The sequence below is a fragment of the Gracilinanus agilis genome, chromosome 3, assembly GCF_016433145.1.
Source record: "Gracilinanus agilis isolate LMUSP501 chromosome 3, AgileGrace, whole genome shotgun sequence".
NCBI classification, from domain to species: domain Eukaryota; kingdom Metazoa; phylum Chordata; class Mammalia; order Didelphimorphia; family Didelphidae; genus Gracilinanus; species Gracilinanus agilis.
Window position 1 is genome coordinate 773,747 of NC_058132.1, and position 18,514 is coordinate 792,260.

Below are 18,514 nucleotides of genomic sequence, written 5' to 3' on the forward strand. Positions count from 1 at the left end.
GCTCCAAGGGAAAAGAAAACCAAATCTGACAACACAACAGAGCTGGGGGATCCTCCAACTGAACCCAACTTAAAAGATACTAGGAAAAAGAGAAAAAAAAGCCTGAATTCTTGGAACTCTTGGGTGGGAGGGGAAAGAAAGGAGGAAGATCCCAGATCCCCTCCTTCACCTAATGTGCTAGGTCTCCAGCAGTTCCTGGAATCTCTGGGTGGATGGGGGTAGTAGTCTGAGGGAGTGCCTCACTGGCAAAGCTGTGCCAAACCCAAGGCTCTGATCACAGATAGCAGGGAGGCCTCTGGGGGAGAAACCCAGACACGGTGAACATACCCTCCATCTTGTGCTGCCCCACAACCCCTTTTGAAGTTTTGATGTCAGGGCACTCTGAGCTGTGCAGATCAACCACAACCGGGCTTAATCCTATCAATACAACAGACAAGAAGTCTTCAGAGGGCAGGGAAGCTCCAACACCCCTCCTGCACAGACTACAATGAAAGAAGCCAAACTCACTTCTCTAGCTTTTACCACTGTTATGAGTAAGAGTAGATTAGCTAGTTATTAGGAATTAAGTTGTACCTAGCAGAAAGGAGCAAGAGCTGGGAATTCCAGGTTGGAATGAAGGAGGAGGAAGTCTGTCTGTGACCTGAGTGTGGACTCCATTAGTGGTGGGCAAAAACTGTTGCCATCCTGGGAGACCTCAGAGCAAAGGACACCCTGCATCCTGTTTTCCCCTGGGATCCTGGTGTGGCATCTAGCAAAAGGACAAGAATCTACAGTGCCAAAGGAAGAAGGAGAAATTTGAAACCTGGTGGACAGTGCTTCAAGCAAAACCCTCACAAACTGGTACCTGAGATCATCTTGGCTCCTGGCATCCAGAGATCATCAGTGGATTGTAGTGAGAATCCCAAAGCCACAAAGCCCTAGCTGTACTCAAGCCTGGCAGGTTCCAGGTTTGAGGCAGAAACCCAGAGACTCCATTTACAGCTCCTTGGGACCTGTTAGTTTAGATCACTAAGTTAGAGTAGAATAAGTCTGTCCCTTTCCCTGTGGGTTTTGTTATTAGGTGTTAAGGTTTAAGAGTAGACATTCCTATCCCTCCTTTAGTTGTTCCTAAATAAACCCAGTTTCATCCTGTTACTTTGTCAGTTGAATTTAAGGCCTCTGGCCAGAGTGACAGTTGGCTATTATTTTTCAGTTGGGAGTGACTTAGCTGTACAAGTCTTCAGTGTTCAGTTTTAGTCTCTCTTACATACCAGAGTGCATTCCCACAAACCCCTTAGTTAATTTATAATATCCCTGGTGACCCCATTTCCTTACATATATTTTCCTACACCACCAGCTGGGGAAAATCTGGCCAAAGGTCCCACTAACATAATTAATCAACAAAACAGAGAAGCCCTCCCAGGGCTAAATAGCCGAAGCCCACAGATAAAAAAAATGATCAGAGGATCAAGATTACAGCCAATTGCAGGGGAGAAAGAAGGAAAAAATATGAGTAAACAATAGAAGAAGAAAAAAAGAAACCAGAATCGACAGCTTCTATCCAGATATCAAACAAAGAGCAAATGGATCAGAAGATAAAGCAGTGATTCCCAAAGTGGGTGCTACAGACCCTTGTTGGATGCTGCAGCAATCCAGGGGGGTGGTGATGGCCATAGGTGCATATTTCTTTCCTATTAATTGCTATTAAAATTTTTTAAAATTTAATTTCCAGGGGGCTAAGTAATATTTTTTCTGGAAAAGGGGTGGTAGGCCAAAAAAGTTTGGGAACCACTGAGATAAAGGAACATCAAGAAAAAATATAGAAACTTCAGTGAAATGGACACAGGGTTTGGAAGAACTTTAAATTCAATTAACTCAAGAACCCAAATTGAATTAACTCAAGAACTCAAAATTCAAATAACTCAAGAACTCAGAAAACATTCAACAGAGGCTGAAGACAATTGGGAAAAGGAAATACATGATATTAAAAAAAGAAAAAAATGTCTTAAAAGCCTAAATTGACCAGTTGAAAAACGAAGCAAAGAAGGTGAAAGATGATCTACAAAGAAAAGCAGATCAGAAGGAGGATGACTAAAAAGCTAGGGATGAAATTCAGTCTTTAAAAATTAGAATTCAACAACTAGAAGCAAATGACTTCACAAGGCAGCAAATATATAAAACAAAATTTAAAAAATGAAAAATTTGAGGAAAATATGAAACACCTCATTGACAAAACCACAGATCTGGAAAACAGATCTGGAAGAGACAATTTAAGAATTATTTGTCTGCTGGAACATCATGACAAAAGAAAAAGTTTGGACATCATCCTACAGGAAATTATACAAGAGAACTGTCCTGACATTCTCGAACAAGGTGGGGGAGGGAGTAAAAATTGAAAGAATCCACAGACTACTTCCTACATTTAATCCACAACTGATAACTTCCAGGAATATTATAGCCAAATTCAAAAACTACCAACCAAGGAAAAAATATTAAAAGCTGCTAAGAAGTCATTCAGATACCAGGGAACCACAGTGAGGATAACACAGGATCTGGCTGCATCTACATTGAAGGACCAGAAGGCATGGAATATAATATTCTGGAGAGCAAGAAACCTAGGTCTAAAACCAAAAATTAACTATCCAGCAAAACTGACTATATTCTTGTGGGGGAAAGTATGGTCATTCAACAAAATCGAAGACTTCCAAGCATTTATAAAGGAAAAAAACTGGACTTAAACAGAGATTTTGCTACTCAAACACAGAATTCAAGAGAATCACCATAAGGTAATTAAGAGAGTGGGGAAAAAACAAAAAACCTTTTCTTTAAGGGACCCAATAAGATCAATTGACTTATATACCTATAAGAAAAGAAGATATTGGTAACTCTTAAAAATTGTTATTATCAACAGGGTAGATAGAAGTATAATTAGAGGGAACAGGGACAAAGTGTATAGGATGAAATGTCAAGCTATATGTGTGTATATATATATATATGCAAATATATATATAATTAGAGGTAAAAAGGAGATAATATTAAGAGAAATGGGAAAACAGACAAAAATGAAGCAAATTTATATTTCATAAAGAAGCACATGGGGCGAACATGGGAGAAGACCAATACAATGGAAGGGTAAAGAGGTTGGAGAAAGGAAATACTTAATTCTTAAGTGCACTGAAATTAACTTAAGGAGGGAAGAACAATCAGATCCATTGGGGCAGAGAATTGATTCATGCCCTATAGAAAAGTAGAAGCTTAACAAATGACTGGGGGGGAAGGGAAGCAATAGTAGGGAGGGAGATGAAAGGGTGGCATAGATTTAAAGAATAATAAAAGAGGAATAATAAGGGAGGGGGGAGTAAGGGAAGTACAATAAGGGAGTGGATTAGGGGAACTGATTAAAAACAAAACACTGGTATAGAAGGAAATAGTGAATGAAGAAAGGGCAGGACAAGGAGAGGGAATGAAAATGTCTAGAAATACACAGTTGATAATTATAACTCTGAATGTGAATGGGATGAACTGGCCCATAAACGGAAGCAAAATAGCAGAGTGGATTAGAAACCAAAATCCTACCATATGTTGTGAGGAAGATTACTTAATTATTATTTAGGAGACCTAGCAGACAGGGCTGGAGAATTCTAAATGGAATGGGGAAGCAAGAAATGTGGTCTCTCTCTTTGAGACAGACTCCATGGTGGTTGGGACAAGTTGTAACTGATCCTGGCAGACCTCAGAGGATGTGGAGTTTGCACCCAGAATTCCTGATATCCAGAAGGAAGATTGTCATCTACTTGTGGGAGATTTTGGTAGAGACTATTAATCCCAACCCAAGTTACAGGTTAACTTGGGCTGGTTTAGCTCCCAGATCTACCCACCTGAAGGAGTACAGATAGTGGTCCTGGAAGAGCTTCAACATCACTAGAGTGTCAGGACTCTGCTGTGAGGATACCCACTTCAGTCCTGCTATTCTTTGGGCCCTGTCCTGCTTTAGGTTTAGTTCAGTGTAGATAAGTCCCTCCCCTGAGCCTGTGGCTTGCCCATAGTCTGGAAGTTTAGAAACCCCTATTCCTATCCTTTAGATCAGTGATTCCCAAAGTGAGCACTATCTCCCTTTCTGGTGGGTGCTGCAGCGATCGGAGGGGGGCGTGGTGATGGCCACAGGTGCATTTATCTTTCCTATTAATTGCTATTAAAATTAAAAAAAATTAATTTCCAAGGGGCTACATAATATTTTTTCTGGAAAGGGGGCAGTAGGCCAAAAAAGTTTGGGAACCACTGCTTTAGACCATAGTTCCCTTAATTACATTTGTTACAAACTCTTGTCATTTGCTTGCTGGTTTTCACAGATCCCTTGCTTAGGAGAAACAGGGTGACAGTTGGGGCCTAACTGTCACTTCTGTCTATAGTCTTTTCCCTTAACAGTTAAACCCAGGTTCCCTAACTTGTTACTCCCCATCTATTGTCCATTCCTGTCTCCTACTCACCCTTCTGAACCCACATATAATATTTAAGTTAACTCCACTGGTTTTCCCCATAAGACCTATGTTGTCTACAAGAAACACACAAAACAGGAAGACATACATGGAGTAAAAATAAAAGGCTGGAGCAAAATCTATTGGGCTTCAACGCAGAAAAAGAGAGCAGGAGTTGCAATCATGATTTCTGATCAAGCCAAAGTAAAAATAGATCTGGTTAAAAGAGATAGGGAAAGTCATTACATCCTGATGAAAGGCAGTATAAAAAATGAAGAAATATCAGTACTCAATATGTATGCACCAAACGGTATAGCTTCAAAATTTCTAAAGGAGAAACTGGCAAAGCTCAAGGTGGAAATAGATAATAAAACTATAATAGTAGGAGAACTGAACCTTCCCCTATCAGATCTAGATAAATCAAACCAAAAAATAAATCAGAAAGAGATAAGAGAGGTAAATAAAATCTTAGAAAAATTAAGAGCTAATAGATATATGGAGAAAAATAAATAGGGATAAAAAGGAATAAACCTTCTTTTCAGCAGCACATGGAACATTCACAAAGATTGACCATGTACTAGGGCATAGAAACATGGGAAATTATAAATATAACCTTATCAGATCATAATGCAATAAAAATAGTTATTAGCAAGGATAGATGGAGAGGCAAACCAAAACGTAATTGGAAATTAAATATGATTCTCCAAAATAAGTGTTAAAGAACAAATCATAGAAACAATGAGTAATTTCATTGAAGAGAATGGCAACAATGAGCTTCTTCCCAAAATCTATGGGATACAGCCAAAAGAGTACTAAGGGGGAAATGTAAATCCTTGAGTACATATATTTACAAATTAGGGAGGGCAGAGGTCAATAAATTGGGCATGCAACTTAAAAAAACTAGAAACTGAACAAATTAAAAATCCCCAGATGAAAAATAAATTGAAATACTAAAAATCAAAGGAGAAATTAATAAAATCAAAGTAAAAGAACTTTTGAATTAATAAATTAGACTAGAAGCTGATATTTTGAAAAAACAGATAAAATAGACAAAGTATTTGTAAATCTAATGAAAAAGGAAAAAAGAAAACCAAATGAATAGTATTAAAGATGAAAAGAGAGACCTCACCTCTAATGAAGAAGAAATTAAGACAATCATTTAACTATTTTGCTCAATTATATAGCAATAAATACAGCCATCTAGGTGATATGGATGAATGTTTATAGAAATATAAATTGCTTAGATTAACAGAAAAAGAAATAGAATACTTAAGTAATCCCAAATCAGAGAAAGAAATTGAACAAGCGATCAAAGAACTCCCTACGAAAAAATCACCAATGGCTGATGGATTCACAAGTGTATTCTATCAAACATTCAAAGAACAAATAATCCAAATATAATACAAATTATTTGACTTAATCACCAAAGAAGGAGTTCTACCAAATTCCTTTTATGACATTAAAATGGTAGTGATTCCAAAGATAGGCTGGACAAAAACAGAGAAAGAAAACTATAGATCAATTCCCCTAATGAAGATAGATGCAAAAATCTTAAATAGAATACTAGCAAAAAGACTCCTGCAAATGATCAAGAGGGTTATCCATCATGATCAGGTGGGATTTATACCAGGAATGCAAGGATGGTTCAACATTAGGAAAACCATCTACATAATTGACCATATCAACAAGCTAACAAACCAAAAACACATGATTATCTCAATAGATGCTGAAAAGGCCTTTGACAAAATACAACACCCATTCCTTTTGAAAACACTAGAAGGTATAGGAATAGAAGGACCTTTCCTAAAAATAATGAACAGTATATATTTAAAATTATCAACAAGCATCATATGCAATAGGGATAAATTAGAAGCCTTCCCAATATAGGCGTAAAACAAGGATGCCCATTATCACCTCAATTATTTAACACTGTACTAGAAAACTAGCATTGGCAATTAGAGAAGAAAGAGAAATTGAAGGTATTAAAATAGGCAATGAGGAGACCAAGTTATCACTCTTTGCAGATGATATGATGGTCTACTTAAAAAATCCTAGAGAATCAATTAATAGGCTAGTGCAAATAATCAACAACTTTAGCAAAGTTGCAGGATACAAAATGAATGCACATAAACCATCACCATTTATATATATTTCCAACACATCTCAGCAGCAAGATTTAGAAAGAGAAATAAGCCTTAAAATCACCGTAGACAATATAAAATACTTAGGAATCTATCTACCAAAACAAACATAAAAATTATAAGAACACAACTAAAAAACACTTTCCAAACAATTAAAACTAGATCTAAACAACTGGAAAAATATTGACTACTCACGGGCAGGACAAATTAACATAATAAAAACGACCATTCTGCCCAAATTAATTTACTTATTTAGTGCCATACATATCAAACTACCAAGAAACTTTTTTACTGAATTAGAAAAAACTATTACAAAGTTCATTTGAAAGAACAAAAGATCAAGAATACCAAGGGAAATAATGAAAAAAAACATGAAGGAAGGTGGCCTAGCTGTACCAGATATTAAGCTGTACTATAAAGCAGTGGTCTCCAAAACAATATGGTACTGGCTAAGAGACAGAAGGGAGGATCAGTGGAATAGACTTGGGGTAAGTGAGGTCAGCAAGACAGTCTATGATAAACCCAAAGAACCCAACGTTTGGGACAAAAATCCACTATTTGACAAAAACTGTTGGGAAAATTGGGAAACAATATGGGAGAGATTAGGTTTAGATCAACATCTGACACTCTATACCAAGATAAATTCAGAATGGGTGAATGACTTGAATATAAAGAAGGAAACTATAAGTAAATCAGGCAAACACTGAATAGTATACTTGTCAGATCTCTGGGAAAGGAAAGATTTTAGAACCAAGCAAGAGTTAGAAAAAATTACAAAATGTAAAATAAATAATTTTGATTACATGAAATTAAAAAGGTTTTGTACAAACAAAAACAATGCAACCAAAATCAGAATGGAAAAAGCAAATTGGGAAAAAATCTTTATAACAAAAAACTCTGACATAGGTCTAATTACTCAAATATACACAGAGCTAAATCAATTGTATAAAAAAATCAAGCCATTCCCCAATGAATAAATGGACAAGGGACATGAATACGAAATTTTCAGATAAAGAAATCAACACTATCAATAAGCACATGAGAAAGTGTTCTAAATCTCTAATAATTGGAGAAATGCAAATTAAAACATCTCCGAGGTATCACCTCACACCTAGCAGATTGGCTAAAATGATAGCGGGGGACAGTAATGAATGTTGTAGGGGATGTGGCAAAATTGGGACACTAATGCATTGCTGCTGGAGTTCTGAACTGATTCAACAATTCTGGATGGCAATTTGGAACTATGCCCAAAGAGCACTAAAAGATTGCCTGCCCTTTGATCCAGCAATACCATTGCTGGGTTTGTACCCAAAAGAGATCATAGATAAAAAGACTTGTACAAAAATATTTCAAGCCGCACTCTTTGTGGTGGCAAAAAACTGAAAAATGAGGGTATGCCCTTCAATTGGAGAATGGCTGAACAAATTGTGGTATATGCTGGTGATGGAATCCTATTGTGCTAAAAGGAATAATAAACTGGAGGAATTCCATGTGAACTGGAATGACCTTCAGGAATTGATGCAGAGTGAAAGGAGCTGAGCCAGAAGAACATAGTATAGAAACTAATACACTGTGGTAAAATCGAATGTAATGGACTTCTATACTAGCAGCAATGAAATGACCCAGGACAATTCTGAGGGATTTATGGAAAGGAACACTACCCACATTCAGAGGAAGAACTACAGGAGCAGAAACACAAGAAAAACCACTGCTTGGACACTTGGGTTGATGAGGACATGATTGGGGCTGTAGACCTGAAAAGACAACACCGATGTAACTATCAATAATGTGTAAATAAGTCTTGATTGATGACACATGTTAAAACCAGAGGAAATGTGCGTTTATGGGGGGAGGTGTTTGAGGGGGTGAAGGGGAAAGTAAGAACATGAATCATATAACCATGGAAAATTTTTCTAAAAAAATAAAATGTAAAATGTAAAAAAAAAGAAAGAAAAATTGCAAAATTTGACTTAAATATATATATATATATATATATATGTATGTATGTATGTATCTCATGTAATGCCTTGAGTCCATCATTCTTTTGTAAGGAATTGGGCTGCATACTTCATTATTAGTCCTTTTATGCCATTCCCATTTAGGGTTCAGGAGCCCTTTGAAGATTTTTTTTTTTTAGATTTTTTTTTAAACCCTTGTACTTCGGTGTATTGTCTCATAGGTGGAAGATTGTTAAGGGTGGGCAGTGGGGGTCAAGTGACCTGCCCAGGGTCACACAGCTGGGAGGTGGCTGAGGCCAGGTTTGAACCTAGGACCTCCTGTCTCTAGGCCTGACTCTCACTCCACTGAGCTACCCAGCTGCCCCCCCTTTGAAGATTTGAGATAATGCTCCAAGGACTTGGGCTAAAAATTATTTACTGGCACTTTAAAGAATTAATGGCCCAATTTGTTATAACAATATTTCCCCTCTTGGGTATCATGTATTTCAAACATAATTTTGTTTTTCCTTCAGTGATTCCAAATGATCCTAACCAGGAATATGATGCTTTTGGGGTGCACTCAATGACAACCTCAAACTCTGACTACTTATGACTCTCTAACACATTCTTTTAGTTTCTCAATTTGGCACCAAACTATTTCCAAACTTCCAGGAAGGTTGGCCATTCATGCTCACAGACAAACACAGACTCTCACAGGTTGTCTCTCCACGTTGTCCCATTCCTGGGTTACCCTGTAATTGCATCTCATCAGCTTTATAATCATGAAGTCAAGACATTACTTGAGTTTGCATTATTCTTGCAACTGAGATAACAGGCTCTTTGCACACCCGGGTCACTAGACATGCAGAGGAGAGGCTGTTATGAAACCCTCATTGACCATAAACTTTTACAAAAAGCCCTCCACTGGCAACTCACTGCAATGCTGTGCCTGTTTTCTGATCCGAACTTATTCTCCACTTAAGTTCTGGTTCTTCTGGCTGGAAGCTCCTTAAAGGCCTTGCTCTGTACCACAGGTTAGTCACTCAGCAGTTTCAGTGAGAGTGTAGCCAATTTGCCATTGGGAGAAAAAATGAAATTATATCCTTCTTTGTAGAGAAAGTATTAAAAAAAGTCAAAGCAATCTATGCCATTGATCTCCAAGCACATTTATCATCTAATACAATGTCTGTCATGACTCGATGGAAAAACAAATCTTTCCCATGGTAGGTAGCAAGTCATATTGTTGGCTGATTAGCGAGCTGAAAGCAAAAAAATAATTTTCATCCCTCAGCAAGAAAGCCTGTACAATTCTCTTCCTATTTCCCACCCTATAGAGATACTGGTGTTTTCATGATATTCTTTTAAAAAATCCCAATACAGGAGGTGATGCATTCTAATTCTACCTCAGACACTGGCTAGGACTTTTAACACTGGGCAATTCACAGGAGCTCTGTCTGTCTCAGTCTCCTCAACTACAACATGGGCATAATAATATCATGTAACTCCTAGGGCTCCTATGAGGATCAAATGAGATAATATTTATAAAGTGAGTGAAACATAGCAGGTGTCCTTTTCCAATGTTGGGTTTTATCATTTTAATTCGATATTTCCTCCTTTTGATTGCTTTTCTTCTTCAATGTCTTCATTCCTCTATTTTCTTATTTCCCTGTTGAATTAAATGCATTTCCATTCCCCAACACTCTTTTCTCTCTGGATCATCTCAGAATGAGATTCAGGATCTGTTGCTTGTTTTTAAACCACCTCCTTGGTGGGACTCTAGAGTGTGAGCTGGTTTTGTCCTTCCTTTGTGTTCTCAGGGGTTTTTCCTAGAATATATTTTATATTCAATCCATGTTTACCAACTGGGCCCAGGGCTTATGTCAGGCTAATGTTCTCTCAGCATCCTTGCATTCTGGTCTCTCTCCTGGAAGACAAATGCATGCTCTGGCCTCATCCCTGTTTCTTTTTCTTGCCCTTATTTCTCAGCAGTCAACAGTAACTCGGGTTGGAATTAAAGCAGACCCAATCCTGAAGATCACAGGAGCTTCTTTCTAGGCTGCCATCTCCCTAAACTGAGGGGACATAGTCACTGGATTCTCCAAGAACACAACAAAGATTGAGCCCCAGAGATCAGGAAAGAGCCTGGGGCTGGTGATTGATGCAGTTTTTACTCCTACTCACGTGCTGTTGAATGGAGAGAATGAAAATCATGAAACCAGCTCCCTTGTTCGACTATAAATTTAGGCTCCCTAATCTCAGCTGGGTCCTCACTATGGTAAGGCAATCCTTTGACATCTCCTCAATTGATTCCCTTTGCCATTCACCACAGCATCTTTTCTAAATATTTTCCTGGCCTCCAATTCTCCTTTATGGCTTACTCCCACCCCCTGCCCAACACCTTCTGAGTTGAGAGCTTGGTTGCATTTTTTACTTTTAAAAAATTGGACATTCATGAAGAGCTCTTATTCTCCAGACCTTACCGAGCTCAGATGCCTCCTTTTCCTCTTTGGCCTCAGTAGTAGAGGAAAAGGTCATTCTCCTCCAAGCTAAAGAAAATCTCTTTCCAGGTGCAAAAAAACCTGCATTCCACTCTGTCATCTAAACCCAGTCTATTCCTTCTTCCAGTACCCCTATTCTTCTTTAATTTTCAGTATTTCCTACACATATTAATGAAATAATGATTTTTTTTCTATGAGAACCAATGAAACCATTTCTCCCTAATGCAACAAACACTCTCACTTGCTCTGTTAGCCCTATGAGATATTGTCCAGTATCAGTCCATGATTTCAGGGCTAACCTGCTAGAGATGGCCATTTGCAGTTAGTTTTGCCAATGCATTTCTGTTGTTTTCTCTGTTATACTTTTTGCCTAAAATCCTCAAACTAGAGTTCTTGAAGCTCCAGGCCACCTTCCACAATTAAGATTTCTCTCATGCTCCTTCTCTTTTGTGCCTTCCCTCTCTTTATTCGCTGCAATGGATTTAGTGTCTGGAGGGTTTCTACAGAATTCTTGGCATGCTGTTTGCTCCAGCAGATGGTGAGCTCCATGAGAACAGGGTATCCACGGCATGTTTTTCTGTCCCTTATAACTGAGTACAGGACCTGGCACAGAGCAGGCACTAATACACGTTTCCTGCTAATAAGGAGCTCATATTGGCTAACCAAACCCCCTTCTGCAGTTTCAGGAGAGTCTCATGTTCTTCGATCCTAAACAATGACTTCTTAGAGGTCATAGACGGATCCCCTGAAGGGAGCTGAAAGGACATGCAGTCCAACTCCTTCATGTTTCTGATACCAAACTCAGGCTCAGGGATTCAGTGACTTGCCCAGGAAGCCACAGCTAAAATATCTGAAAAGAACTCCAAGTCAGGTCTTTGGGCCTTCAGATCTAGCCCTTACTTCATTATGGCATATAGATTTCTGGTAACAAGAGCTCTCACACACCTCTTCTCGAAATAATAATTAAATTTGTATTTTGGCTAAATAAGGGAATTACAAAAAGTGTCTCACCTACACTAAATGCAAATCTGGTGAAATGAAGCTCGCTCCCTGACAGAGTTCCAATCTCCATGTGGGAATCCCAGTCACTCACCAGCAAGTCTGCCAGGATCCAGGAAAAGTCCAAATGTAGGAAAACCCTTGTGAGCTAAGCTCACCGAGGCAGCAGTGAACCCAACAAAAGTCTCTGATTCCAAAAAGCTCCAAAGCCAAAAGTCAAAGTCCAAAAGCCCCAAGGAACCATCCTACAAAGAAGTCCAAAGGAGATCCAAGGAGTAGAAACTCCAAAAAAGAACTCCAAAGGAGAAGTCTATTGGGCAGGAAGTTAAGGACTTTTTATACTCCTTTTTCCATGTCCCTTCCTGTCCCTTCCCCCCTTCACAGGAACCAATTGCAGTCTTTCAATTTGCCTAGCACTGGAGGTTGGGGGCGGGGAGTGGCCTCTGGAGTTGTCACCACTCTAGCAAGTGACTTGTGAAGTCTCATAATTAGTGACTGATAAGGTACAAAGTAGGGGTTACTTAAGTTTTTTATGTTGATTGATAGACAGAGAGCTGGATTCACTCTTCACATGGCTCACTCACCTGGGGAGCAGTTTCTCAGGTTTTCTTGCTCTAGCATCCACGGGGCTTCCCTTTGCTCAAAATAAGAGATCACATCTTCTCTACAAACTGCAAGCCCTGGGCACGGGGAATCAGTTAGGGAGGAGGAAGGAGAGAAACTTTATCTTTAGGGAAAGACACGTGAAGCTAGTCACTCCATTTAGAGAATCCCTCCATGGGGTTAGCAGATGAGTCTGCCCTCACCCCAAAGCAATGGTAATGCAAGGAACCCAGGATATAGGATGTGCCGTGTTTTCCTGCTGTGGGAGCTGTAATGAGCAACAGTCAAATCCTCTGCCCACTCCCCACCCTGCTGGGTTCAATTCTGGCAGGAATTCCTAAGCACAAGCTGGGTAAAAGGGCTATTGTTCTGGATCAATCTGAAACCCCAGACAAAAGGACCTTGAGGGATCCGCTCTTGTCTTATTGCCCAAACTGCTCCTCACTCCCCAAAACTTATATGAATTTTGTGTACTGTTCAACTGGGAAGTTTCTGCCTCTTCTAATGGGTGATTCAACAAATCCTCACTGATCCTAATTCTCAGCTAGAACATTACTCCTGCCAATGACAGAAGAATGCAAGCAAGTTGCTTACAAGGACTCCTGAACAATAGTTTCCACAGCATTTATTTTTGGGGAGAGGAGTTGGGAGAAGAACATGAAACCAATTTGGAATTAGAAATTTTGTTTCTGGTGCATTTCCTTTGTAGAAGGATGGACTCATTCCATAGTTTCCCATTATTACAAAATGAGAGGCTGTTAGAAGTGGAGTGGATAGAGACCTAATACAGTCAAGAAGGTCTCAGTTTAAATCTGGTCACAAACAATAACTATGTGTGTGTTAGACAAGCCCCTTAATCTAATCTCTATTTGCTCAACTGAAAATGGAGATAATTGTGTGGAAGAAGTGACATAATATAAAGAAAATCCCTGGCAGAGCACCTGGCCAAGACAAGGTCATTATGAATGCTTATTTCCTCCCTTCTATTACTTAACAGCTGTGCTGGAGGTTTAGGGCAATAGGAAGGAAGATTAAGGACAAATCTGCTCTATGAGGGACACCTAGGACCTATGAGCTGTTACGGTTATTCTTAAGCTGCAGGAGTAAAACTATTTTGTAGGCTGTGGATAGAAGGCCAGAAGCAGTTTGGTACATCATCAACACTGTTTATTCTAAGAATAAGTGGGGATAAGAAATGGAGGTGGGAAAATAGAGAATAGAGTTCTTATATAGTAACTTTTGCTTATAAATCTAAAAACTCTATACTAAGCGTTCTAATAAAACCTATAATCTAACTGCTCTCTTTGCAGCTTTTTCTTGCCTGACAGTACCTAAATACCTAAATACCTAGACCTACTCTGACTGACTAAAGATATAATTTCTCTTTCTATCTCATTCTAATTAACATAATAATCTTTTCCCTTCCCTTAACCTCCTTAAATCCATTTTCCTCCACTCCAACTGCCACAAGCCAACTGTCAGATCTCTGGACAGAGAGCCCAACAGCACTCCTGTCCTCTGAGACAGCCAGAGAAGATGAAGCCCAGAACTCACTCCCTTCAGTTTTTCTAGTCAGCCTCTTAAAGAAACAGAGTAATATTGAGAAGACTTCTGCTCTTAAAGAGATGGAGTAAAATTTAAATAACTTCTTCTAATCTAGAACTTTCTGCTTCTAATGAGACAGAGTGAAATTAAGAAATTCCTTATAACAGAGCTAAATGTTTATGTTGGTTAAAGAGAAAAATATTCCAAATACTAGATCCATCCTAAAGATGAAGAAGTTATAAGGAAAACCTGCCTGAACAGTTTTCAGAGTTTTGTTAGGGAGAACAAATTCAGGTTCAGGTAAAGGTGAGTCCAAATAATGTTTCAGATTAGTTCCATGTCTGAGATTCTTGAACATGGATTTAATTTCTGATCTTCTGATCTGAAGCTCCCTAGACCTGATAAGAGACAGTTTCAAGAGCAACAAAGGGAACCTCCAAGTTCCTATTACACAATGCCAAGTTATTTTATAGGAAAACTAGGCAGCAGGAGGTCCCTGTTTCTTGGACTCAGGAAATGAGCATTTTTCCCTTTCTCATAACTGATAAATGGTCAAAACATTGCCTACTATTAAGGAAGATATTTTATTGGATTGCAGACTCATTTACCAGGGAGAATTGTCCTTACCCACAGAGAGCAGGTTCCAGGCATTCTCCAACATCACCTCCTTGTACAGCTTCTTCTGGGGAGGGGCCAAGAGGCGCCACTCCTCGCGCGTGAAGTCCACAGCTACATCCTTGAATGTCACCACCTCCTAAATCATCAAAAGTCATAGCACATACGTGTCAAATACATCTCAGGATTAATGACTCTCATCTATTAGGAGGAAACCAAAGCACAGAGAAGGTCTGCCCTAACCCTTTATGAGGGTCAGAGTCCACACTTGAAACCATAGTCTTTAAGAGCTCAGTGGAATTTTGAGAAAACAGCTCTCACTGGAATAATGCTGAGGAGCATCTAACTATGGAATTGTAACTGTGAAATCCCCTAACTCCCTCAGGATTACTTTAGTATCACCAATTTCTCCTAATTTAGTTATTTTATGATCATAGACCTTAACTTTTCTAAAACTAATCATTTTTTAAGTAAATCACACAGCTGGTATAACTTTGCTCCCCCACCCCCATGCTGTATTATGTGAAACTGGTATTCAAACACATCCATGTATTTTTAGAACAAAGTTTATTTCACATCTTTTTTTTTTAATTTTTGCTGTGTGTACCTGATGCTTAGGAATATTTGATTTTTTTGAGCAACCTGAAAAAGCCTATCTTTAAGCAACAAGATTGTGGGTATACAAGGAGGCCGCTCACAAGGCTCAGGGTCTTCAGTTGCTGACCAGAGTCCGGCTTTACTGTGAGACTGGTCCTTTCTCAATGAAAAAGCTTGGAGACTTTGGTTCACTTTTTTGGATTTCAGCTAATAATTTTTTTCCACAGAATGCATCTTCCTATGAAATCATGGAGCAAGTCTGTGTTCTATCTGTGAGGTGTGTGGATCTGGGGAGGAGGAAAGAGAGAGCGAGGTAAAAATTCTTTCTTACTAGAATTTATAAGTTACATGTTCTCAACAAATATCTGTGAAGAGTTTGTGAGAATCTTTCAAGTGCTGGATATTCCGGAGGGAAGAGAGTTCTACGGGATGCCTTAAAAGAGAAAAAAGCAACAGAAAAGTTCTAGTTTGTTTTCTGCATGGCTGAAATCAAGTCTGATCTAGTGGACTTGACTGAGTGATCTGGGTTGGTTTTCAGTCAAGTGAAGGATTCTTGTCTGTTGTTACATTTGAGTTTCGAGCTTATTCTTGGAGGGACTGTTTCCAGTGAAAACCTTTTGCTCTATGATTTCTTCCATTTGTATATAGCATTTATTTCTTAATTATATTTCATTATACAAAAATAATAGTGGTTATGATGGAGAAGGGAGAGTTCCTTCATTCAATAAAAAAATATTTAATTAATTTGTGTATCCCCTGAGCTTATTCATCAGAAAAAATGTCAATTTGTTTATGAAAAAGAAAAGATTTAAACATACAGCTAGAACTCTAAAACCTTCAAAGAATTAGAGTCAAGATAATGGGTTAAGAGTCCTACTAATGTGCAACATAAAGGAGAGATTGGCCAGCTCTGAAAATATCCTTATAATTTAAAGGAGTCATCTATATCTATGACCTGTTCTATGCAAAATGTGTTTGGTCAGTGTGCCTGGAATGTTCTTGCATTTCACTTCCTTTTTTCTATTCATTTACATTCTATTCATTTCAATTCATCAACTGAGTGATTTATTGCTATTTTTTATATTTTCCCAAGAATTTATGAATCTTTTCTTTTCTCTAAGATCTCTTGAGTCATTCTTCTTTTCTGCATCATACTCATTGTGTGGGTTCTCAGCAAAGAAAGGCAGTGCTCTTATGGACTGATAATTGATTCTGTGACTCAAATTCAACAGATGCCATGTGAAACCTCTTTCCCTTCTAATCTCCACATATATCTGTAATCACAATAGGGTGAAGTAATGAACTCCAAACCTCATTTTTAGGAGAAAGTTAATCTCAAATATCCTATTTCTCACCCTGATCTCCTTTTTCTCTCACTGAATTCTCCACCATGCCCTTGATATGGGCACCTTCTCTCCCCTCCAACAACCCCTTTTCATCCCTCTTTTGTGTATTGTTTCCTCTATGAGATTGTTAGAACTTTGAGGTTAAGAGAACAGAAAACCTTGAATTTGCCAAAGTGAGCCTCCCAAAAGAAAGCAAGAGAGAACGACAGATTTGCAACGGAAATCCACAGAAGGGAAGGACAACTTAGAAAAAAATAAAGAACACTGAAAGAAAATCTTGCTACTTCCAAAGCAAAATATGCTGGTCTAAAAGACAGGATGAACATAGACAACTGAAAGATTATAAGTCACCCCCAGAAGAACACCGCTGGATAACACAATAATGAAGGAACAATAAAAAAGAATTGGCTAGAACTTCTGAACACAGAAAACGTAATTCAAGTGGAAAGAATCCAAAGATTGTCTTCAGGATGAAACTAAGGCTACTAACTCCAAGTCAGGTAGTGGTAACATCAAACAGTTTAATTTTTAAAAAGTGCTACAAGCCAACAGGAAAAAGACCTGTAGATACAAGGGAATGGATATTGGAATAATACAAGACTCTTCCAAATCCAGGAGCAATGAAAGAATGTGTTCCAAAAAGCAATGGAACTCAGGATGCAGCCCAGAGCGATCCATCCTATAAGAAGACTAAATTGATCTTGTATCGTTTATTTACTGATCCTATTTAAAATAAATTGCTTTTATCTCATACTTGCCTGAGTCATGGTTCTCTGTCTCTTATCTTAGAGGAGGCCTTGTGGCTAATAGTTTTGTTTAATTAACTTCTGTGCCCCCTTTGCTGGGGTCTCTGAAGCCCTGCCTGGTTTAGGACTTCAGACCCGGCTAGTGTAACTCCCTTTCTCTCTCTATCTCATTTTCCCTACCTTCACTCTTCCTTTTTATAAATAAACTACCATAAAAGTCATCCTGATTAGGGTCTTTAATTTTGGAATTGGGTAATCAATTCCTGGCCACCAAAACTTTTAAATATCCAGTCCAACCATAATTTTTACCTCTTACTGTGGCTCACACTCTGGAATGGATTTGAAATCAATAGTGTCCCACTCTGGGTGCCTCATTCAGGCTATGACTATTGTAGTGCAGAGGTGCAATCAACCTTGCAAAAGGCTAACTGCAGAATTTCTGACAGTTGAGGGTTTAGAACCCTGACTAGAGGCAGTTGATCCGGGAGGCTCAGTCAGAGCAGAAGGGTCAACTGAGCTTGGTCTTTGGGCTGAAACCTGGCCTTGATTCTGTGTCTTCTCTCTTGAGATTTTGTAGTTTAGCTAATTCCTCTGGATCTCCCTGACCTTCCCTATCTCAATCCCCATTTCCTTTCCTAATTTCCTGTGGGTTTTGGGAGAAGGGTGGATTTGGGTGGTAGCAATCAAACTTTGAAGACTTAGGTTTTCCCCATAGTCAAGTAGGGCTGACCCTTGATACAAATTAACTCCTGATTCATTGTGTATAACTTCCCTAACTTTAAAGGCAACAAAACCTCCCGGGGCTGAGTGAGAGCAGGCCCTTTCTCAGTCTGCCCCATTCCTGTGTCCCTCCCCAACCTGGAGCTTCTCCCTAGGTGGTGGTTAGAGATACCTTGTATCCCTCTGTTCTTTATAACCAACCCTGAAACTCAATAAACCCTGTTGTCATTTAATCAAACATTTTGCTAAATCATTGGTTGAATGATAAAAGAGGGATAAGGAGAGAAAGGAATAGTTTCTCTTTGGTTCCTGA

The 18,514-nt window shown here is 38.8% G+C and overlaps 1 protein-coding gene and 1 pseudogene across 1 annotated transcript in view; one reads left to right on the forward strand and one right to left on the reverse strand.

The window, feature by feature from the left end:
- LOC123239261 overlaps positions 1–18,514 on the forward strand; it is a 583,074-nt pseudogene that overhangs the window by 176,143 nt on the left and 388,417 nt on the right.
- LOC123242614 (zinc finger protein 665-like) overlaps positions 1–18,514 on the reverse strand; it is an 84,632-nt gene that overhangs the window by 64,387 nt on the left and 1,731 nt on the right. Inside the window, exons 2-3 of the mRNA XM_044670511.1 lie at positions 14,805–14,931; positions 328–417 (exon numbers count right to left, since the gene is read on the reverse strand). Coding sequence (XP_044526446.1) covers positions 328–417; positions 14,805–14,931 — 217 coding nt within the window. The remainder of the gene's footprint in view (positions 1–327; positions 418–14,804; positions 14,932–18,514) is intronic.